The 19,410-nt window shown below is 44.4% G+C and overlaps 1 protein-coding gene across 3 annotated transcripts in view; it reads left to right on the top strand.

Annotated features, from left to right (window-relative positions):
• Nucleotides 1-19,410, top strand: part of TPR10 (ankyrin repeat family protein) — a 155,493-nt gene that overhangs the window by 99,875 nt on the left and 36,208 nt on the right. For all 3 annotated transcript variants that reach the window (XR_015190061.1, XR_015190062.1, XM_086527259.1), the window contains exons 5-6: nucleotides 10,509-10,648; nucleotides 10,738-10,824. Coding sequence is in view for 1 of the 3 variants with exons in the window: in XM_086527259.1 (XP_086383385.1) it covers nucleotides 10,509-10,648; nucleotides 10,738-10,824 (227 nt within the window). In the remaining 2 variants the exon portion in view is untranslated. The remainder of the gene's footprint in view (nucleotides 1-10,508; nucleotides 10,649-10,737; nucleotides 10,825-19,410) is intronic.

The following is a 19,410-nucleotide window of genomic DNA, read 5'->3' as shown; positions in this document are numbered from 1 at the left end:
GGCAAGCCGTGCATGTCCAGGCACTTAGAGTAGTCCTCTGGTTGCACACATCATGATCATCGGCATTATAGTCAGTAGCCATCATGAGCATTTTACAGTGCACACAATCCATTTTTCCCTATTTTAGCCATTTTTCACTTAATATTAATAAGTGACGTTGTTGGGAAACTGGGTAGGGCAAATTGGCTAAGTTAATATATAAGAAAAGCTAGCGCTAGCACTTTTTGGCAGAAGAGGTAGAGGAAGTACCACACTTGCAGTGCACCTTCTCAGCAAGACAGGCGGCAGGAACCCTTAGCGCTTTCAGCCATCAAGACCAGCCAGCGTTTTTCTCTTGCAGATCAGCCGTGGCGTTTTCAGCAGCATCAAAACAGCACTAGCGTTTTTGTAGACCACATCAAGCCTAGCGTTTTTGCAACTGCAGATTGTCTCTAGCGTTTTGCAGTTCCTTGGCGTCAGACCAGCCTATTGCCTCAGCGTTTTCAGTTTTGAGCAGTTAGACTCCGTAGTAGCAGCCCTGAACCTCGCAGATCTCACCTTTCCGCAGCAGATCCTCGCCGCACGGTCAGATCAGCCAGCGTTTTCAGTTTCAGCCCGCTGATCGCAGATTTAACATCTGCGTTTTCAGCTCAACGTCCTCGCGTCGTTGTCATCGCCGTCCTCACCGACACAATGTCAGAATTCAGCAGATACCAGATTTGCAGATTTCAGCCCCTAGCGTTTTCAGATTTCAAGCCTGTCATCATCATCGTCGACATCATTGGCAAGTTCATTGCATCTTGACCATTGTACCAGATTTGTGCAATCATAGCATAGACCTCTCTCGCCATAGAGAGTGGGGCCCTTGGAGGAGGGTTTGACAACATTCGGGTGTCGTATTCTCTTCTCTCTCTATCTCTCAGTCTCACTACCTTCATTCATAGTGTCATTCACTTTGTTTGTGATCATTTGCACTCTCTCACTAAAGGAACGGAAGGCTCTCCCTTCTGTAAGTAAAAGGAACCCTTGAGCATAGTTCGGAACACTCATCTTGAGCAAAGTTCAACATTCACTTTTGTTGCACCTTACATCATTTCAGTGGTAAAGAAGGTACTTGTAAATGGGCGTGGCTCAGGAGGATCTCGAAGGGGTGTGTAACAGACTTGGACACTCCAAGTCAAGAATCTACCACGATAGCACCAAATAACCACTTCAAAACAGTTCACAGTTCACAATTGATTCAACACTGGCCCGACGGAGTTTCATGCCTAGAGATATTGGCCCCTAAGACTGGCGCCCCTTTTGGTATTTCTTTTTGTATTAATCCGAGTTTAAAGTACAAGAGTGCGGGAGGGTTCTCACTCTCAGACTCTACGTTCAGATGCTCTGAGAAGTGAGGGCCCTGTCCACGTATTTAAAGGTTACAAGGGATGCCAAAAGCAGAGCCCCAAAAGCTAAAAATCAAAAGCTTTCTCTTGAGCCCCCAAAATAAAGCAAAGGAGTTCTCTCTCTTTCCTGGGCTTTAGTAATATAAAGCAATCTCAACTTTAATAAAATAAAGCAATCATAAAAATTGCGAGTGTAGCCAAAAGCTGCCGTAAAAGCCAGCGCAAATTTCGCCACAAATAACGGGACTGTTCGTACGGATCTGCCACGTCAGCAAAACAGTACAATTTTTTAGAAAAATGCCACGTGTCACTGTTGCATGTAATTCTCGGGCTCGCTAGCCGAGAGGTGTGTGTGTGTGTGTGTACTGGGACACCACGTCACCAGTTTGTGACCCCTCTTGAAAGCATTGTAATCGCCCTCGATTACACCTGCAAAACAAAAAGAGGCCATTAACCGTCTTAGCAGACACTGACTATTAGCACCTACGTTCTAGGAACACATCTACCACATGTACCAATCGAAAATCACATCACACGACATCACAGGACAACACTAGACATCACAGGACATCACAGGACATCACATGACATTCAACATTCATTTGGATCTTAGACCATGATTTATCAACAATGTAGCTAGCAATCGCATCTAGATCCAGTCGGGACCTCATTGATGCAACCCCTATTGCAACCATGTCTATTAGAGATCAATTAGACCAAAATGCTGCAGTCATTTTGTCTATCATTTCCTGCACTTAAAAAAGTCAAGAACAAGTCAGTTTCATATTTTCCGGAATTCCATTTCATAAAGTCATACAGCAGAATACTGTCAGCTCTCAGTATCCCTGAAGCTCAAAGAGACATCAGTGACTCTAGTATCAAAATCGAGGCATGTGTTGACAAAGGAGTAGAGTAACTCCCCTCTTTTGCATCCCAGTGCACCAGATCTCCGGCCAAGCTGAATTCTGGGTTCCATTTGGAGTAGACTATGCTAAACCAAAAGCTTCGAGGTAAAGTTTCACAATCTGAGGAGTATCTGCTAGGTCCTCCTCCTCCATCGACTTCGCATCCAATGCAAGACAGTTCTTGAACTTAACCAAGAACCGCCTTCGGACTTTACCTTTATTCTTTGTGTCCTTATGTGCCAAAATCTGTTCAGGAACAAGAATCTCCTCGTTCTCTTCCACTTCGGGTTGCTCATCAGGCTCCCCATCATCAGGCACATCACCTTTAAAAGGTTTCAAGAGACTCACATGGAATGCATTGTGAATCCTCCAAGTGTCAGGCAGTTTCAGTCGAAAGGAGACATCATTGATCTTTTCAGAGATCTAGAAAGGTCCGTAGTATCTCATATTAAGCTTTGGAAAAAGTCTCTCCTTTCCCTTTTTCTTTCTCAGGCGTGCCTTCTCAAAACGTAAGAGCACCCAATCATCCTCCTTCAATTTCAAATCACGACGATGGCGATCCGCTGCCTTCTTCTGTCGTTCTTGAGATTTCTGCAAAGCCTTCCAGACCAAGTCCCTCATGAACTGGTTGGCTTCAAAGGAAAATCTTACCTTCCGTGCTAAGGAAGGGTAGAACCTTCATAGCAAATTAAAAAATCTCAAATGGCATCTTCTCCATCAAAGAGTCAAACGTGTTTCTGTAGGCATATTCTACCAAACATTTCTCAAGTAGTCTTCTGATCCAACCAAGAAGACTTCAACAAAGCCAGTGCCACTGAATTAGCAATCTCTGATGCCCGTCAATCTGCGGGTGGAATGAGAATTGCAACCGCGTGCCTGTGTTCTCCCAATTAGCCGTCCAAAACAAACTCATGAACCTGGGGTGCTATCGGAGACAATCGTCTCAGGCATGCCATGTAATCTAAAGACCGGGGCAATACACAATCGTGACCACGCTGTGTTCTCGGGAGATGAAATCCATTGCAATGCTTTCCCAGGGCGGGTGGGTATGGGTAAAAGGCTGTAACAATCCCTGTGCTTTATGCCTGTCAAACATGACCTTCGGGCATACCAAGCAACTGTACACAAACTCGTCCACATCCTTCTTGCGTCTCGGCCAAAAGAAGTATCCCTCTACCCCTTTCAAGGTGGTAGTAATGCCATGATACCCGTGAAAGGCGGACAGTGGCATTCGGTTAGAACCTTTTCCCTTCAACAACTGTGTAACGCACAACATGGTTTTCTTCATCAAGTAGCCATCCTGAATGGAATAATCCGCTACTATCTCCCCTTTCTGTATTCAACTGAATACATCTATAAAATCTGTTCTGTGGCGTACTGACCGACCATATCCTCGAAGTTCCTATGATGTATCGCGGAAATAGCTAGAACCAACGGCTTTCAGGACAAGATGTTTGCCCACCGGACATGCTTTTCGGATAGCTGCTTCTGTGACAAGAAGTAGCGTAAACTCCCATCATTTGTGAAAACTGTAAAACCGGCTCCAAGTAGGTAATGACGCCACTGAATAAGAGCATGGATAGCTGCCAAAAGCTCTTTCTCACAAATCTGTGCTGTCAATTCTGGCCTTGAGAACAATCGGCTCTCGTAGGCAAATGACATTGACCTTCTTGCATTAAGACCGGATCCAGACTACGACCACAAGTATCACAATATACTTCAGACGACTTCTTTGCAAGTCCGGCATAGTCAAAACTGGTCCCGTAGTCAATTTCTCTTTCAAAGTCTGAAAGGCAGTCACCTCTGTGGGTCTCCATGAGAGAGGGACTCCTTTCTGTGTTAAGATATGCGAAGGGGAAGCATTACCTGCAACTTTCGAATGAACCACCTGTAGTACGAACACAGTCCCAAGAAGCTTCTAACTTCATGGACATTCTTCAAATCGGGCCAATCACGGATAGTCTCTATGTTGGCCTGATCCATTTGCACTCCTGCTGCTGACACAATGTGTCCCAAAAAGTGTATCTCTGGTAGGAAAAATTCACTTTTCTTTGCATTAATCACTAACTTGTGATCTCGTAATGCCTGAAAGACTTGAAGCAGATGATCTCTATGTTCTGCCTCATTCTTGGAGAAAATAATGATATCATCATTGAAAGTGCCAACAAATAGGCTGTACTCTCGAAACATCCTGTCCATCATCCGGTCAAATGTCGCAGGAGCATTGGTTAAGCCAAAAGGCATCACCAAAAACTCAAATAACCCAAAAGTCGTCCGAAAAGCTGTCTTGTAGACGTCTCCCGGCGCGATTCTGATCTGATGATATCCACTCTTCAGATCAATCCTGCTAAAGTACGAGGATCCCTGTAATTTGTCGAGTATATCATCGATCCTAGGAATCGGAAATCTGTTCTTGATGGTGATTTTGCTGAGAGCTCTATAATCGATGCACATTCTCCAAGATCCATCTTTCTTCAAAACCAACAACAGTGGAGAGCAATACGGTGAAGTACTAGGCTGGACAAGACCCTTTTCCAAGAGGTCTTTCACTTGGTTCATAATCTCTTTATTCTGTGCTCGGCTCACACGGTAAGGTGACCGGTTTGATGGTGTGCTTCTAGGTATCAGATCAATGGTATGATCCTCAGGCCCTCTAAAAAGCAATCGGCATGAGTGTGGAGAAAAATCTTGGCGTTCTTTTGTTCAGGTCAAAACATATCTGACCTTTATCCATCGTTCAGTTTTCTCCCAAAAAGAATGAATAAAGAAACTGAAGTTCATCAAGAACAATCTCTGAGCCCTTCATTTGTCAAAGTCGCTTTCTCGGCCTGGTAGTCAACCACGGCGTAGTTCTTGTGGTACCAAGGGCTTTCGAGTAGAACGTCACTCACCTGTCCTGAACACCCCTGTCAATGCAAACAAAGTTTGCCAATGCTCGGTGTAATGGCAACATCCCGTCCGGGTGCCACTCGAACTACCTTCGCGTGTGGCCTCAGCCTGTCGGGCGTAATTCCAAATCAAGCCGCCAATTCCAAGTGAAAAGAAGTTGGCCTTGGCTCCTTCAAAAGAGCTTCCTGATCTTTCACTTTGCCCCAAGAGCGGCAAAGTTTGTACTTTCATTCATTTGATTCGGTTCAAGCCCCTCGCAATGTGGTACCAGTTCTGCTTTTTATCTGCCTTTTCTGCCACGTCTCTCTGTTGCTTTAGAACTTTCTGGCCTTTCTTCATCTTGTTCATTCGGTGCCTTGTTAGGGCACTTTGCGGAGATATGTCCAGGTTCCCCGCATCCAAAGCACTTCCCCTCCTTGATGAAGGGAGCTCTCTCCTGAGGAGTAAGCTTGGGTCGTGCATCTTTATCTTTCTGTTATGGGTTGCTCTTCCTCTTTCTACTTTCATTTGTTGAAGTCTGTTCGGCTCTCTGCGTCATGATCTCATATGTGGGGTAGGGTAACCTGCCAGAGTAAATGGAAAAACCCCGTTTCGCATGACTCATTAACTCCTAAATGGAAGCTGACTTTTGTTCCAAGCAGTGATCTCGGATCTTTGTAGGTAGATCCAAAGTAAACCGCTCAATCTGTTCCTTGAACGAGATCTTCTTAAATGAAGAGGCGGGTAGAAAAGAGCTCCAGAATCCTTGTAATAAGCGTCCACTGTATCCTTCTTGGTCATCCGAAGATGGTTCCAAGCAATTCGTATATCACGTTCATACTCTCGAGTTAGCCAAGAAGAAATAAAAAGCCTATTGAATTTCAGCCATGTAACTGGCGCAGTCTTGTTTAATAGAAGCCTGGACCACCAAGTTCGAGCATTGCCCTTAGAGTAACAGGCAGCTCTTCGAATCTTAGAGTGCTTTGAGTAACGCCCTCCCGCGAAAGCGATGTCAAACTGCTGTACAAAAGACAAGACCAGAAAATGTATCAAATTTAATTGACTGTCCACCTTCCTTAAACTCTCGGACTTTCTTGTTTTTGTCTTCGAGAAAGTCATACTGGTTGGCTTTGTAAAAATTCTTCTTCTTTGCATAAAAGTTGTTGTCGTCAGAGTCTGAACTGTCTGTAGACGAGTCCTCTGTAAAACTGTCACTCACTGGGCGAGATTTAAGCTTCTTTGCCCTTTTCTTGCCCTTTCCGAAGCATTATTTCTTGCTTCTCTTTTTTGCCTTTTCGGTCTTCTTCGCTCGAGTCAAAAGAGCTAGAAGAACTGTCAGAAGAAGAAGAAGAAGAAGAAGAACTGGGTACTTCTTCAAATCGAACACGCTTCGTCTGTTTCTTTGCCTTTTCAAATGTCGACTGACGACCCAAATAAGCCGGGAAGTCAGTGCCTTTCTTCTGCTTTTTGCCCTGCTTTTTAGCTTTCTTTTGCGCGTCAAAAAGCTGAGCAATCCGTGCATCAACCATTTCTTCTAATTCCTTCTCTGAATATTTCTTGAGAGCGGGTTTTGGGGGTGGTGTTGTGGTTTTCTTCCACTGCGCATGCACTTCCTGAAAAGAAGTCTCGCTCATATATTTTGCAAATTTTGGGTCTTTCGCAAAATTGAGCATTATCTTTGTTGCATCGCCGATCAATTGACGACGCTCCATCTCTCATTGCTCCGTCTGAGTAGGCCGAGGCGGGCCATACTCCTTACCGGAATCTTCGTTGTGATCCCTTGCCGCATCTCCGGATGCAGAGGGAGTCGACTGATCCTTGCGTGACACCATAGGTGTCGCGGAAAAATAAAATAAAATTTGGGATCGGATTTCCCGTAGAAGAGGAATCGGCCGTGCTCTGATACCACTGTAACACACTTGGACACTCCAAGTCAAGAATCTACCACGACAACACCAAATAACCACTTCAAAACAATTCACAGTTCACAATTGATTCAACACTGGCCCGGTGGAGTTCCGGGCCTAGAGATATTGGCCCCAAAGACTGGCACCCCTTTCAATGTTTCTTTTTGTATTAATCCGAGTTCAAAGTACAAGAGTGCGGGAGGGTTCTCACTCTCAGACTCTGCGTTCAGATGCTTTGAGAAGTGAGGGCCCTGTCCACATATTTAAAGGTTACAAGGGATGCCAAAAGCAGAGCCCCAAAAGCTGAAAATCAAAAGCTTTCTCTTGAGCCCCCAAAATAAAGCAAAAGAGCTCTCTCTCTTTCCTGGGCTTTAGTAATATAAAGCAATCTCAACTTTAATAAAATAAAGCAATCGTAAAAATTGCGAGCGTAGCCAAAAGCTGCCGTAAAAGCTAGCGCAAATTGTGTCGCAAATCACGGGACTGTCCGTACTGACATGCAACGTCGGCAAAACAACGCAATTTTCGAAGAAATGCCAGGTGTCACTGCTGCATTTAATTCTCGGACCCGCCAGCCGGTGTGTGTGTGTATGTGTGTGTGTGTACTGGGATGCCACGTCACGAGTTTGTGACAGGGTGTCTGTCCAGGGACCGTATATAAGGATGTTGCATACTGACCCCACAGATGAGGAGAAGTAATCACTGGGGGAGGGGAGTGCTCATGAAAGAAACACCATGCATTTCTTGAGTCTCTACTCAAGAACAACTGGTATAAGTCTCGTTCCATTTGAGCTAGGAATGCTGGCTTCTTCTGTTGCACGAGGCACCTAAAGGCTATCCGAGATTGTCTGTGATTGATGAGCTCTAGGAGAAGATCTCTATGAAGCCGTGCTCTCGTCTCTCTACACTCCTCGTCATACCAGCTGTTCTTAGGCATGGTCCCAGAACGGCGTCTCTGATTATGCTGAGTGTGTGGGCTCCTGCTGCATCATGCAATGTCTCAGTCAATAAAGTGGTGATCTCCTCCACTGAGAGTCTGGCCTGGCTGCTATATATAGAGGACTATAGATTTCCTCTGTATAAACACAATCAGTCTCTTGTGTAAATGTATAGCGGGTATGTGTCCTCCCTCCTGACACCTCGGCTGTACTGTACTGAAACGAGACGGAAAGTGTCAAGAGAGCATGATCCATTGCTACACCCTCTGGTCTTGGTCCTACTGTGAAATCATGAATGTAGGGAATGAAGCTCGGATGTGCCATGACATAGTCCATTGTGCTGGCTCCATGTATGTGTGGAAAGCATGTGAAACCAGCTGCTCTAGGGTGTACAAGAAACCTCTTTACTGTACCCTTTCTTGGCGACCTCGATCCATTTCTCCGCCGCCTCCAGTTTCTTGTGTCTTGGTGATGACCTCGACCCAAGATGACTTTTTTTCCTCCTCCTTGATGACCCGCACTTGTTCTTTGACTGTGTTCAGGTCCTCCATCATGGAAGGCTGAAATTCCCCTTCTTCAAGTTGCCCACTTTTGACATCAAGAAGCTCACCTTGTAGATTTTGGATGATGGAATTTTGGATGACCACTTTCTCCTCGAGCGAAGCGATCCTCCTACGCATGCCATCTCTTTCTTCGGTTCATCTCTGAAGAATAGTTCTCCTCTCCTTCCTCCACTCTATTGCCGACATCCTCTTCCCTGTCTGCATGAAAGAGGCTTTGTGGGCGGTCGGCGAGGGATGTGTCTTCTTACACGTGGGGGAAGCCGTTGGCACTTCTCTGATGCACACACACAGAGAGAGAGAGAGAGAGAGAGAGAGAGAGAGAGAGAGAGAGAGAGAGAGAGAGAGAGACTCTAAAACAACAAATTAATACAAGAAACCCTAAAAAACAGCAAGAAACGTTTGTGAAACCTTAAAAAACAACACAAAGCATATTTAAATCCTAAAAAAACAGCAAAAAACAATGGCAGAACCCTAAAAAACAGTGACGAAATCCTAAAAAATAGCCAAAAAACAATTTTAAAACCCTAAAAGTAGCGAAAAATAGTCGAAAACCAATTTCAAAACCCTGAAAACAACAAAGAAGAAGTGACGAATCCCTAAAAACAGTGAGAGATCCATGAGAAGAAGAAGAAGAGAAGAAGAAGAGAAGAGAATTTTTAACGTCGTTGGAAACTATCCCAAGAGACCTCAAAGATCTATCCAACGAGAGTTGAACTCAAGACTTGTTCGTCAAGAGGGAAATGGCATAACCAATCTCCCACACTTGGGTGATAGAAAGGTTATACCATTTTCCTCTTTTTATTAACACACACACACACACACACGCCCGAGAAGAGAGAGAGAGAGATAGAGAAGAAGAAGAAGAAGAAGAAGAAGAAGAAGAAGAAGAGAGTTTTAATGTCGTAGGAAACTATCCCAAGAGACCTTAAAGATCTAGCCGACGAGGAGAGTTGAACTCAAGACCTATTATTCAAGAGAGAAATGGCATAACCAATCTACCATACTTGGGTGATAGATAGGTTATGCCATTTCCCTCTTGAATAACAAGTCTTGAGTTCAACTCTCCTCGTCGGCTAGATCTTTAAGGTCTCTTGGGATAGTTTCCTAGAAGGGGATGATTTTGGAGGCACTACCCAGGGGTTTCAAGATTTTGTGAGCGGTTATAGGAGGTTTTTACAGCAGATACTTTATATTAATCAGATACCCAGCACTAGGCTTCTTAAGGTCAAAGGACTTTCAAGTTTTAACACTAACCTTTGGAGGTCTTTAATGAAGCTAACCCTAAGGTCTTTAAGCTCCATTAGCTAGCCTTGCTCTTTGATAGACCTTCTCTCATTTGGACCCCCTTTACCATTGGCCCCGTGTTGAGATAGATCTGTAAGCATATGTCCATAATCTAACTCTTGTTCGCGTTTATTCTCCCACATTAAATGATCGGTTTAATATGAGAAAATCATTTGGGTTGGTTAGATATTAGATTTTATGACATGCATCTGTTTGTCATAGGCCGCATATTGCTATGCTACGTATCTTGTCATCAAGGATAACTTGACTTTGTTTGTACACTCCTCTTGAACTCCTTATGGGCTCTCCTGACCTTTGGCATATGCATGGACGTGTGCTCAATTTGCTATTTGTGAAATCGGGATCTAGACAGATAGGGGCACCATGCAAGCATCATATGCTGCCACCCTCAAGAAAGCGGTCAGCTTCTCACTATCCTAAAGTTGTAGAATCAAGGCCTATGGTTTGCTTGCATGCTTTCCTGCTCTGAAAATGCTGTTCTCCCTGCTTTGAATCTAAAGCTTCTTTACCAGCCTCTTTGGGAGTTACCCCCTCTGTCTCCTTCATGGCGACTCGTATGTCAAGTATGCTTGTCTTGATTTAGTATTGCGTGTACCATGTGTGTGGGAATGCTCTATAATTGTTCTTATCTCTTATTTTGTGCAATCACGAACAGGTTCGGCTGAAATTGTCCAGTTGCTTCTAGAAAGAGGAGCAGATGTCAATGTTCCTAGTGATGCAGGACCTCCTTTAATATGGGCAGCTGGTCATGATCGCTTTGATGTCGTGAAGCTTTTGCTGGACCATGGAGCAGATGTATGTGGAAACTTCTGGACATCAGTTTGTTTCATGCTTTTTTTGATCTGTTGGTTACATTTTTCATCATGGTTGTTGTCTGACTGCAGCCTAATTCCTCAACAGATGATGATGTCACGGCACTTATAGCGGCAGCAGCAGCCGGAGCTTGTGCCATTGTGGATCTCCTTGTAGCGGTTAGTGTCAGGTTGCTTTGTGAATGAGGTGACTGAGCTTTTTCTCTTCAAATCATTGGTTTTGTTGAAGGTCACTACTTTGAGTACTTTGAACATAACCTGGCATGCATCCAAACAACCCTTTTTTTTGTAGCTTCAAACAGTGAAAAGAGGTCCCTTCCTCACTATCACATTTGAGCTAGAATTGTTGGATTTCGTTATCAGACTCTCTAATGGAATCAGTATTTACATCCCTCTCACTGGTGTTCTATAAGTTGCTTGCTTACCATCTTACCTCCTTTCTTGTATATAATAAAAAAGTCTAGATTCTCTCTGTGTGTGTGTGTGTGTGTGTGTGTGTGTGTGTGTGTGTGTGTGTGTGTGTGTGTGTGTGAGACAAGTGCGTGCGCGCGTGTGTGTGTGCGTACTGCGTGTAGGCAGTCCTGCTCGTGATCCTGGGCTTTTGCTTCTGCGCGACAGTCTGCCCCTTCTCTGCAGCTCTGTTCTCGTCAGCCAGTTCTGCACGTGTGTGTGTGCATAGGTGTGAGAGTGTGTGTGTGGGTGTTCCTTGTGTTTATGAGTAGGTTCTCTCCAAGCTTCCTCAAGACAGGTTTTTGTACAGTCTTCTGTTGAAGCAGGGACAGGTTGTATGTACAGTTTGATGTGGTTTTTGCACAATGATAAAATTTGATTAAAAAGAAAAGAAAAAGAACTCGGCTACTGTCCTTCAAGCAGTAGGCTAGCGCGAGTCTTTACTTGCATTTGCGGAAGGTGCTGGTTGGTTTATGATGGCAAAAGAAGCGGTCTACAAGCGTATGAAACAGGTCGATCTCTTCTCGATGGATGCGTCAAGCATCGTCAAAGAGTGCCTGTCGGAGGATTTTGCAGATGCCCGGAATGCCTGGGAGGGTGAGCAACCCGCTACTAAAGTGGTTATTCCGGTTCAGTAGCTTAACTGATGCAGGTGCACAATATGCATTGAATGCGGTTATTTTGTTTTTCCCGGGCAAGATGCCCTTAGCGCAAGATGTAGATCAATGGGTTGACTTTTTGTTGAAAAGACAAGCAGTCCGAGTTGTTTATTTTGGTGCCCGTGGCTTTTATGAGGCGTTGCTTGCGGACATGGATGCTCATTCGCAGCTGTTGGAAACGTCGCCTTTGTTCTTCAACATGCAAATGACACATGTATTGCCATGGGCGCTTACTAAAGTTTGATAAGACATAGGTGTCCAATTTGGGTGGAAATAGTTGGATTTCCACGGACTTGGAAGCATTTCTTGCCTTTTTTAGCTGCTCAGTTGGGTAAAGCAATTTGTCCCCCAAACTTGGATACTAATTCTAGCAGATTTTGTGTGTTGTGGGATACGGATCAATCGACGCCTTCGGGAATCACGGTTGATTCTGGTGATCCAGTGGTAGGCAAAAGGCCATTTAAGCTTAAATGGGGAAAGTTTGCAGGTGCATGTTCTACCGGTGTTAAATTTGGCCATATGCAGTCTGAATGTCAAGAACCTTTGTTGAAATTACCACTTTCTCCTGCTCCTACTTCTCGAACTCATACTGTCTCTCCCTCCTCTTCGTCTATGAAGACAAAATTGGGGGATTCTAATGGAAACATGCATACCCGGCAGGGTAAAGATAAAAAGCAAGAATTTGGCTAATATGTGTTGGGCACTTCGCAATATGATATGTTTGCATGTGATATGAGGATTGATCGTTCATTTACCTTATTTGATCATTTCCCTCTTTGGCTCTTGGTCCATTTTGAGGCATTGGCCGCAGATTCCCCGCTTCCCCGCAAGCGGTTGTTGCATATTGATAATGCATATCTTCCACACAAAGAATTTCAAAGCTTGATTGAAGTGGTGATTCCTCCTCTTGTCTGTCATATGTTTGCACTATGTGAATCCTTTTCACATTGGCGTCCCATTACGCTTATGCCCGTCATTTACAAATTGTTGTCGAAAATGATAGCTACCCGTATTAAGGATCACTTATTATCTGGCATACATCCGGCTTAGTATGGATTCATTCCTCGCCGACAAATTATGGATAATATTGCCAATGCTTTCATTGGAATTGAGTATGCAAAATATAGAGGGCAAGATGTACTTGTTATGCAAGTTGATATAGAGAAAGCGTTTGACATTGTTCATTGGGAATTCATTGGACAGATAATGGTGGCATTGGGCTTTGGGTCCAGAATGCGTCGTGTGGTCTATTTTCTTTATGAGCATGGTCAGTCTGCCAAAATAATTGATGGTGAGCTCACTCAATTATGGGATCTTGGTCGTTCGGTCAGGCAAGGATGTCCTTTGAGTGCTATGTTTTATGCTATTGCTACACATCCTCTGTTATTGTATTTGGACTCCTTGATAGCATTTGGCCATTTACATGGATTGGAATTTCCATCTCGTTCTCTAAAAGCATCAACGTAAATCACGCCGCAATATCCGGAATTCTCCCGTACAGTGCCACGTCATCATGTCTCCGCATTTTCCGGGAGTTCCCTTGCTGCCATTAGGGTTAGGGTTAGGGTTTTTCTGTTTTAGGGTTTTTGGCAGGTTTTAGGGTTTTTGGCAGATTTTAGGGTTTGCAGGTTTTAGGGTTAGGGTTTCCAGAATTAGGGTTTCAGCAGCAGTTAGGGTTTTTGCTCTCGGGCAGCCACGTCATCACTTTGTGACATACCCCCCTCTTGAAAGCATTGTAATCGCCCTCGATTACGCTTGCAAAACAGAGAGGCCATAAACCGTCTTAGCAGACACTGACTGTTAGTACCTACGTAACATCTAGCACATGTACCAATCGACAATCACATCACACGACATCACAGGACATCACTAGACATCACAGGACATTCAACATTCATTTGGATCTTAGACCATGATTTATCGGCAATGTAGCTAGCAATCGCATCTAGAACCAATCGGGACCTCATCGATTTCCAATTGACTAACCCCTACTGCAACCATGTCTATTTGAGATCAATCAGACCAAAATGCTGTAGTCATTTCGTGTATCAGTTTCGTGCACTTAAAAAGAAGTCAAGAACAAATCAGTATCATATTCAGGAATTCCATTTCATAAAGTCATACAACAGAATATTGTCAGCTTTCGGTATCCCTGAAGCTCAAAAAGACGTCAGTGACTCTAGTATCTAAATCAAGGCATTTGTTGACAAAGGAGCGGAGTGACTCCCCTCTTGTGCATCCCACTGCACCAGATCTCCGGCCAAGCTGAATTCTGGGTTCCATTTGGAGTAGACTATGCTAAACCAAAAGCATCGAGGTAAAGTTTCACAGTCTGAGGAGTATTTGCTAGGTCCTCCTCCTTCATCCACTTCGCATCCAATGCAGGATAGTTCTTGAACTTAACCAAGAACCGCCTTCGGACTTTACCTTTATTCTTCGTATCCTCATGTGCCAAAATCTGTTCAGGAACAAGGATCTCCTTGTTTTCTTCCACTTCGGGTTGCTCATCAGGCCCCCATCATCAGGCACATCCCCTTTAAAAGTTTTCAAGAGACTCACATGCAATGCATTGTGAATCCTCCAAGTATCAGGCAGTTTCAGTCGGAAGAAGACATCATTTATCTTTTTAGTGATCTGGAAAGGTCCGTAGTATCGTATAGTAAGCTTTGGAAAAAGCCTCTCCTTTCCCTTTTTCTTTCTCAGGCGTGCCTTCTCAAAACGTAAGAGCACCCAATCATCCTCCTTCAATTTCGAGTCGCGACGATCTGCCTTTTTCTGTCGTTCTTGAGATTTCTGCAAAGTGTCTCGAACCTTGATAAAAACCGTATCTAAGTCTCACGTATATTCATCTGCTTCAAAAATCTTATCTTTTGTGCTTAGGAAGGGTGGAACCTTCGCAGCACCTCACCGTCGAAGAGTGTATCGTATTATTGTAGGCAAATTCCACCAAAGGTAGATACTTTTCCCATTGAATGTTCTGATCCGAGATATAAGACTTCAATAAACCTAAAACCATTGAATTGGCAATCTCAGATTGCCCGTCAGTCTGCGGGTGGAATGATGACGAGAATTGCAACCGTGTGCCAATGTTCTCCCAAATTGCCTTCCAAAACAAACTCATAAATCTGGGGTCCTTGTCGGAGACAATTGTCTCAGGCATGCCATGTAATTTGAAAATGTGGGCCACAAACAATCTCGCTAAGTGATCCGGCTTGACTGTTTTCTTCATGGGAATGAAATGAGCCTGTTTGCTAAATCTGTTAATAACAGTTCGGATACCATCGTGACCACTCTGTGTTCTCGAGAGATCAAAAAATGAAATCCATTGCAATACTTTCCCAGGGGAGGGTGGTATGGGTAAAGGCTGTAACAATCCCTGTGCTTTATGCCTGTCAAACTTGACCTTCTCGCATACTAAGCAACTACGCACAAATTCTTCCAGATCCTTTTTGAGTCTCTGCCAAAAGAAGTATCTCTCTACCCCTTTCATGGTGGTAGCAATGCCACGATGACCCGTAAAAGGTGGACAGTGGCATTCAGTCATAACCTTTTCCCTCAACGGATGTGTAACGCACAACATGGTTTTTCTCATCAAGTAGCCATCCCAAATGGAATATCCCGCTATTGTCTCCCCATCCCGTATCCGTGTGAAAACGTCTGCAAAATCTGTATCTGTGGCATACTGGTCGACCATATCCTCGAAGCTCCTATGATGTATGGCGGAAATAGCCAGAATTAACGGCTTCCGAGACAAAGCATCTACCACCACATTCTTCTGTCCCTGCACATGGACAATCTGGAAGTGAAACTGTAACAAGATGTTTGCCCACCGCATCTGCTTTTCCGAAAGCTGCTTCTGTGACAAGAAGTAGCATCAACTTTGATGGTCTGTAAAGACAGTAAAATCCGCTCCGAGTAGGTAATGCCGCCACTGAGTAAGAGCATGGATGACTGCCAAAAGCTCTTTCTCATAAATCTGTGCTGTCATTTCCGGCCTTGAGAACAATCGGCTCTCGTAAGCAATGACATGGTCTTCTTGCATTAAGACCGCACCCAGACTACGACCACAAGCATCACAATATTCTTCAAATGACTTTTGCAAGTCTGACAAAGTCAAAACTGGTCCCGCCTGTAGTCAATTTCTCTTTCAATGTCTGAAAGGCAGTCACCTCTGTGGGTCCCCGCGAGAAAGGGACTCCTTTCTGTGTCAAGATATGCAAAGGGGAAGCAACCTCTGCAAACTTTCGAATGAACCGCCTGTAGTACGAACACAGTCTCAAGAAGCTTCTAACTTCATGGACATTCTTTAAATCGGGCCGATCACGGATAGTCTCTATCTTGGCCGGATCCATTTGCACTCCTGCTACTGAGACAATGTGTCCCAAAAAGTGTATCTCTGGTAGGAAAAATTCACTTTTCTTTGCATTAATCACTAACTTGTGATCTCGTAATGCCTAAAAGACCTGAAGCAGATGATCTTTGTGTTCTGCCTTATTCTTGAGAAAACAATGATGTCGTCAAAGAAAGTGCCAACAAATAGCCTGTACTCTCAAAAAATCCTGTCCATCATCCGGTTAAATGTCGCAGGAGCATTGGTTAAGCCAAAAGGCATCACCAAAAGCTCAAATAACCCAAAAGTTGTCCGAAAGCTGTCTTGTAGACGTCTCCCGGCGCGATTTTGATATGATGATATCCACTCTTCAGATCAATCCTGCTAAAGCACGAGGATCCCTGTAATCTGTCGAGTATATCATCGATCCTAGGAATCGGAAATCTGTTCTTGATGGTAATTTTGTTGAGAGCTCTATAATCGATGCACATTCTCCAAGATCCGTCTTTCTTCAAAACCAACAACAGTGTAGAGCAATACGGTGAAGTACTAGGCTGGACAAGACTCTTTTCCAAGAGGTCTTTCACTTGGTTCATAATCTCTTCATTCTGTGCTCGACTCACACGGTAAGGTGGTGGTGTGATTCCAGGTATCAGATCAATGGTATGATCTTCAGGACAAGCAGGTGGTAACTCGCCTGGTAGGCCCTCTGAGAAGCAATCGGCGTGAGAGTGGAGAAAATCTTGGCGTTCTTTATCAAGTTTAGACATATTGATCCTATCCTTATCGCTCAATTCTTTCATAAAGATCAAGTAAACAAACAGACTGGATTTCATTAATTTAGAAATGGCTGAAGCCGACACAATAGGGACAAACTCGCCCTTCAGTTTAATATCAAGTACAATGGTTTTGCCCTTCTCTGTAGTCAATGTCGCTTTCCTCGCCCGATAATCGACCACGGCGTTGTTCTTGTGGTACCAGGGAATCCCTAAGAGAACATCACAACCTTCCAAAGGCATTATGAAAAAGTCCTCATGCCCCAAATACCCCTGATAATGCAACCGAAGTTTGCCAATGACAGGTATAATGGCTACGTCCCTGCTGGGTGCCGCTAGAACAGCCACCGCAAGTGGTCCCATCTGATCGGGAGTGATCTCGAGCCGCGCCGCCAATTCTGGTGAAATGAAGTTGGCCTTAGCTCCTCCATCAAAGAAGATCAGGGCCTCTTGATCTTTTACTTTGCCCCAAGCTCGGCAAAGTTCTGTACTCTCGTCCATGGTGTTGGGATCGGTACCCACACAATCTGGAACCAGTCCTGTTTTCATCTTGCCTTTTCTTCCACGTTCCTCAGCTGCTCTCGAACTCTCAGGCCTGTCGTCGTCCTTGTCATTTTGTTCTTTCTGTGCCTTTTGAGGGCACTTTGCGGAGATATGTCCATGTTCCCCGCATCCAAAGCACTTCCCCACCCTGATGAAGCGAGCTCTCTCCTGAGGAGTAAGCTTGGGTCGTGCATCCTCCTTCTCTGGGTTGCTCTTTCTCTTTCTACTTTCATTCTCTGAAGTCTGTTCGGCTCGTTGTGTCATGACCTCATCGGTGGGGTAGGTCAGACTGCCAGAGTGAATAGCAAAAACTCCTGAATAGAAGCTGACTTCTGTTGACCCAAGGTAAACCGCTCAATCTGTTCTCTGAACGAGATCTTCTTGAATGAAGAGGCGGGTAGAAAAGAGCTCCAGAATCTCTTGCTATAAGCATCCACTGTATCTCTCTTGGTCATCTGAAGATGGTTCCAAGCAGCTCGTATATCGCATTCATACTCTTGAGTCAACCAAGAAGAAATAAAAAGCTTCTTAAATTTCAGCCATTTAACTGGCGCAGTCTTGTTTAAAAGAAGTGTGGACCACCAACTTCGAGCATTCCCCTTAAAATACGAGGCAGCTCTTTGAATCTTGGAGTGCTCTGAGTAGCGTCCTCCCGCGAAAGCGATGTCAAACTGCTGTATAAAAGACAAAGCCTTCGAAGCATCTTTGTATCCTGAAAAAGTGTCAAATTTGATCGATTGTCCACCTTCCTTAAATTCTCGGACTTTCTTGCTTTTATCTTCCAGAAAGTCGTACTGGTTGGCTTTATAAAAATTCTTCTTGTTCGCATAAATTTTGCCGTCATCAGAGTCTGAACTATCCGTAACGAGTCCCCTGTAGAATTGTCACTCACTGGGCGAGATTTAGACTTCTTTGCCTTTTTCTTGCCCTTTCCGAAGCGTTGTTTCTTGCTTGCTTTTTACCTTTTTTGTCTTCTTCGCTCGAATCTGAAGATGTTGAAGAACTGTCAGAAGAAGAAGAAGAACAACTGTGTACTTCTTCAAATCAAACACGCTTCTTCTGTTTCTTTGCTTTGTCAAATGTCGACTGACGACCCAAATAACCCGGGTAGTCAGTGCCTTTCTTCTGCTTTTTGCCGTGCTTTTTGGCTTTCTTCTACGCGTCAAAAAGCTGAGCAATCCGTGCATCAACCACCTCTTCTAATTCTTTCTCTGGATATTGCTTGTGATCAAAAGGTTTCTTGAGAGCGGGTTTCGGGGGTGGTGTTGTGGTTTTCTGCCACTGCGCATGCACTTCTTGAAAAGAAGTCTCGCTCATATATTTTGCCAATTTCGGGTCCTTCGCAAAACTGAGCATCATCTTTGTCGCGTCACCGATCAATCGACGACGCTTCATCTCTCGTTGCTCCGCCTAAGTAGGCCGAGGCGGGCCATACTCTCTGCCGGAATCTTCGTTGTGATCCCTGCCCGCATCTCCGGATGCAGAGGGATTCGATTGATCCTTGCGTGAAGCCATAGGTGCCGCAGGAAAAAAATTGGGATCGGATTTCCCATAGAAGAGAAATCGGCCGTGCTCTGATACCACTATAACAGACTTGGACACTCCCAAGTCAAGAATCTACCGCGACAGCACCAAATAACCACTTAAAAACAGTTCATAGTTCACAATAGATTTGCATTGGCCCGGCGGAGTTCCGTGCCTAGAGATATTGGCCCCAAAGACTGGCGCCCCTTTTGGTATTTCTTTTTGTATTAATGTGAGTTCAAAGTACGAGAGTGGTTGGGTCTCACTCTCAGACTTTGCGTCCAGATGCTCTGCAGAGTGGGAGCCCAATCCACTTATAAATTTACAAAGGTTGCCAAAAGCAGAGTCCCAGAAGCTTAAAATCAAAAGCCTAAAAATAGAAGCAAAGGCTCTTTCTCTCACAAGCTCTCTTGAGCTTCAAAAATAAAGCAAAGAGTTTCTTCTTCTCTCTCTCTCTCTCTCT

Source organism: Adiantum capillus-veneris, chromosome 13 (assembly GCF_014529385.1).
Source record: "Adiantum capillus-veneris isolate H3 chromosome 13, ASM1452938v2, whole genome shotgun sequence".
NCBI classification, from domain to species: Eukaryota; Viridiplantae; Streptophyta; class Polypodiopsida; order Polypodiales; family Pteridaceae; genus Adiantum; species Adiantum capillus-veneris.
Note: the sequence above shows the minus strand (reverse complement) of the source record. Positions and strands in the feature narration are given on the sequence as shown.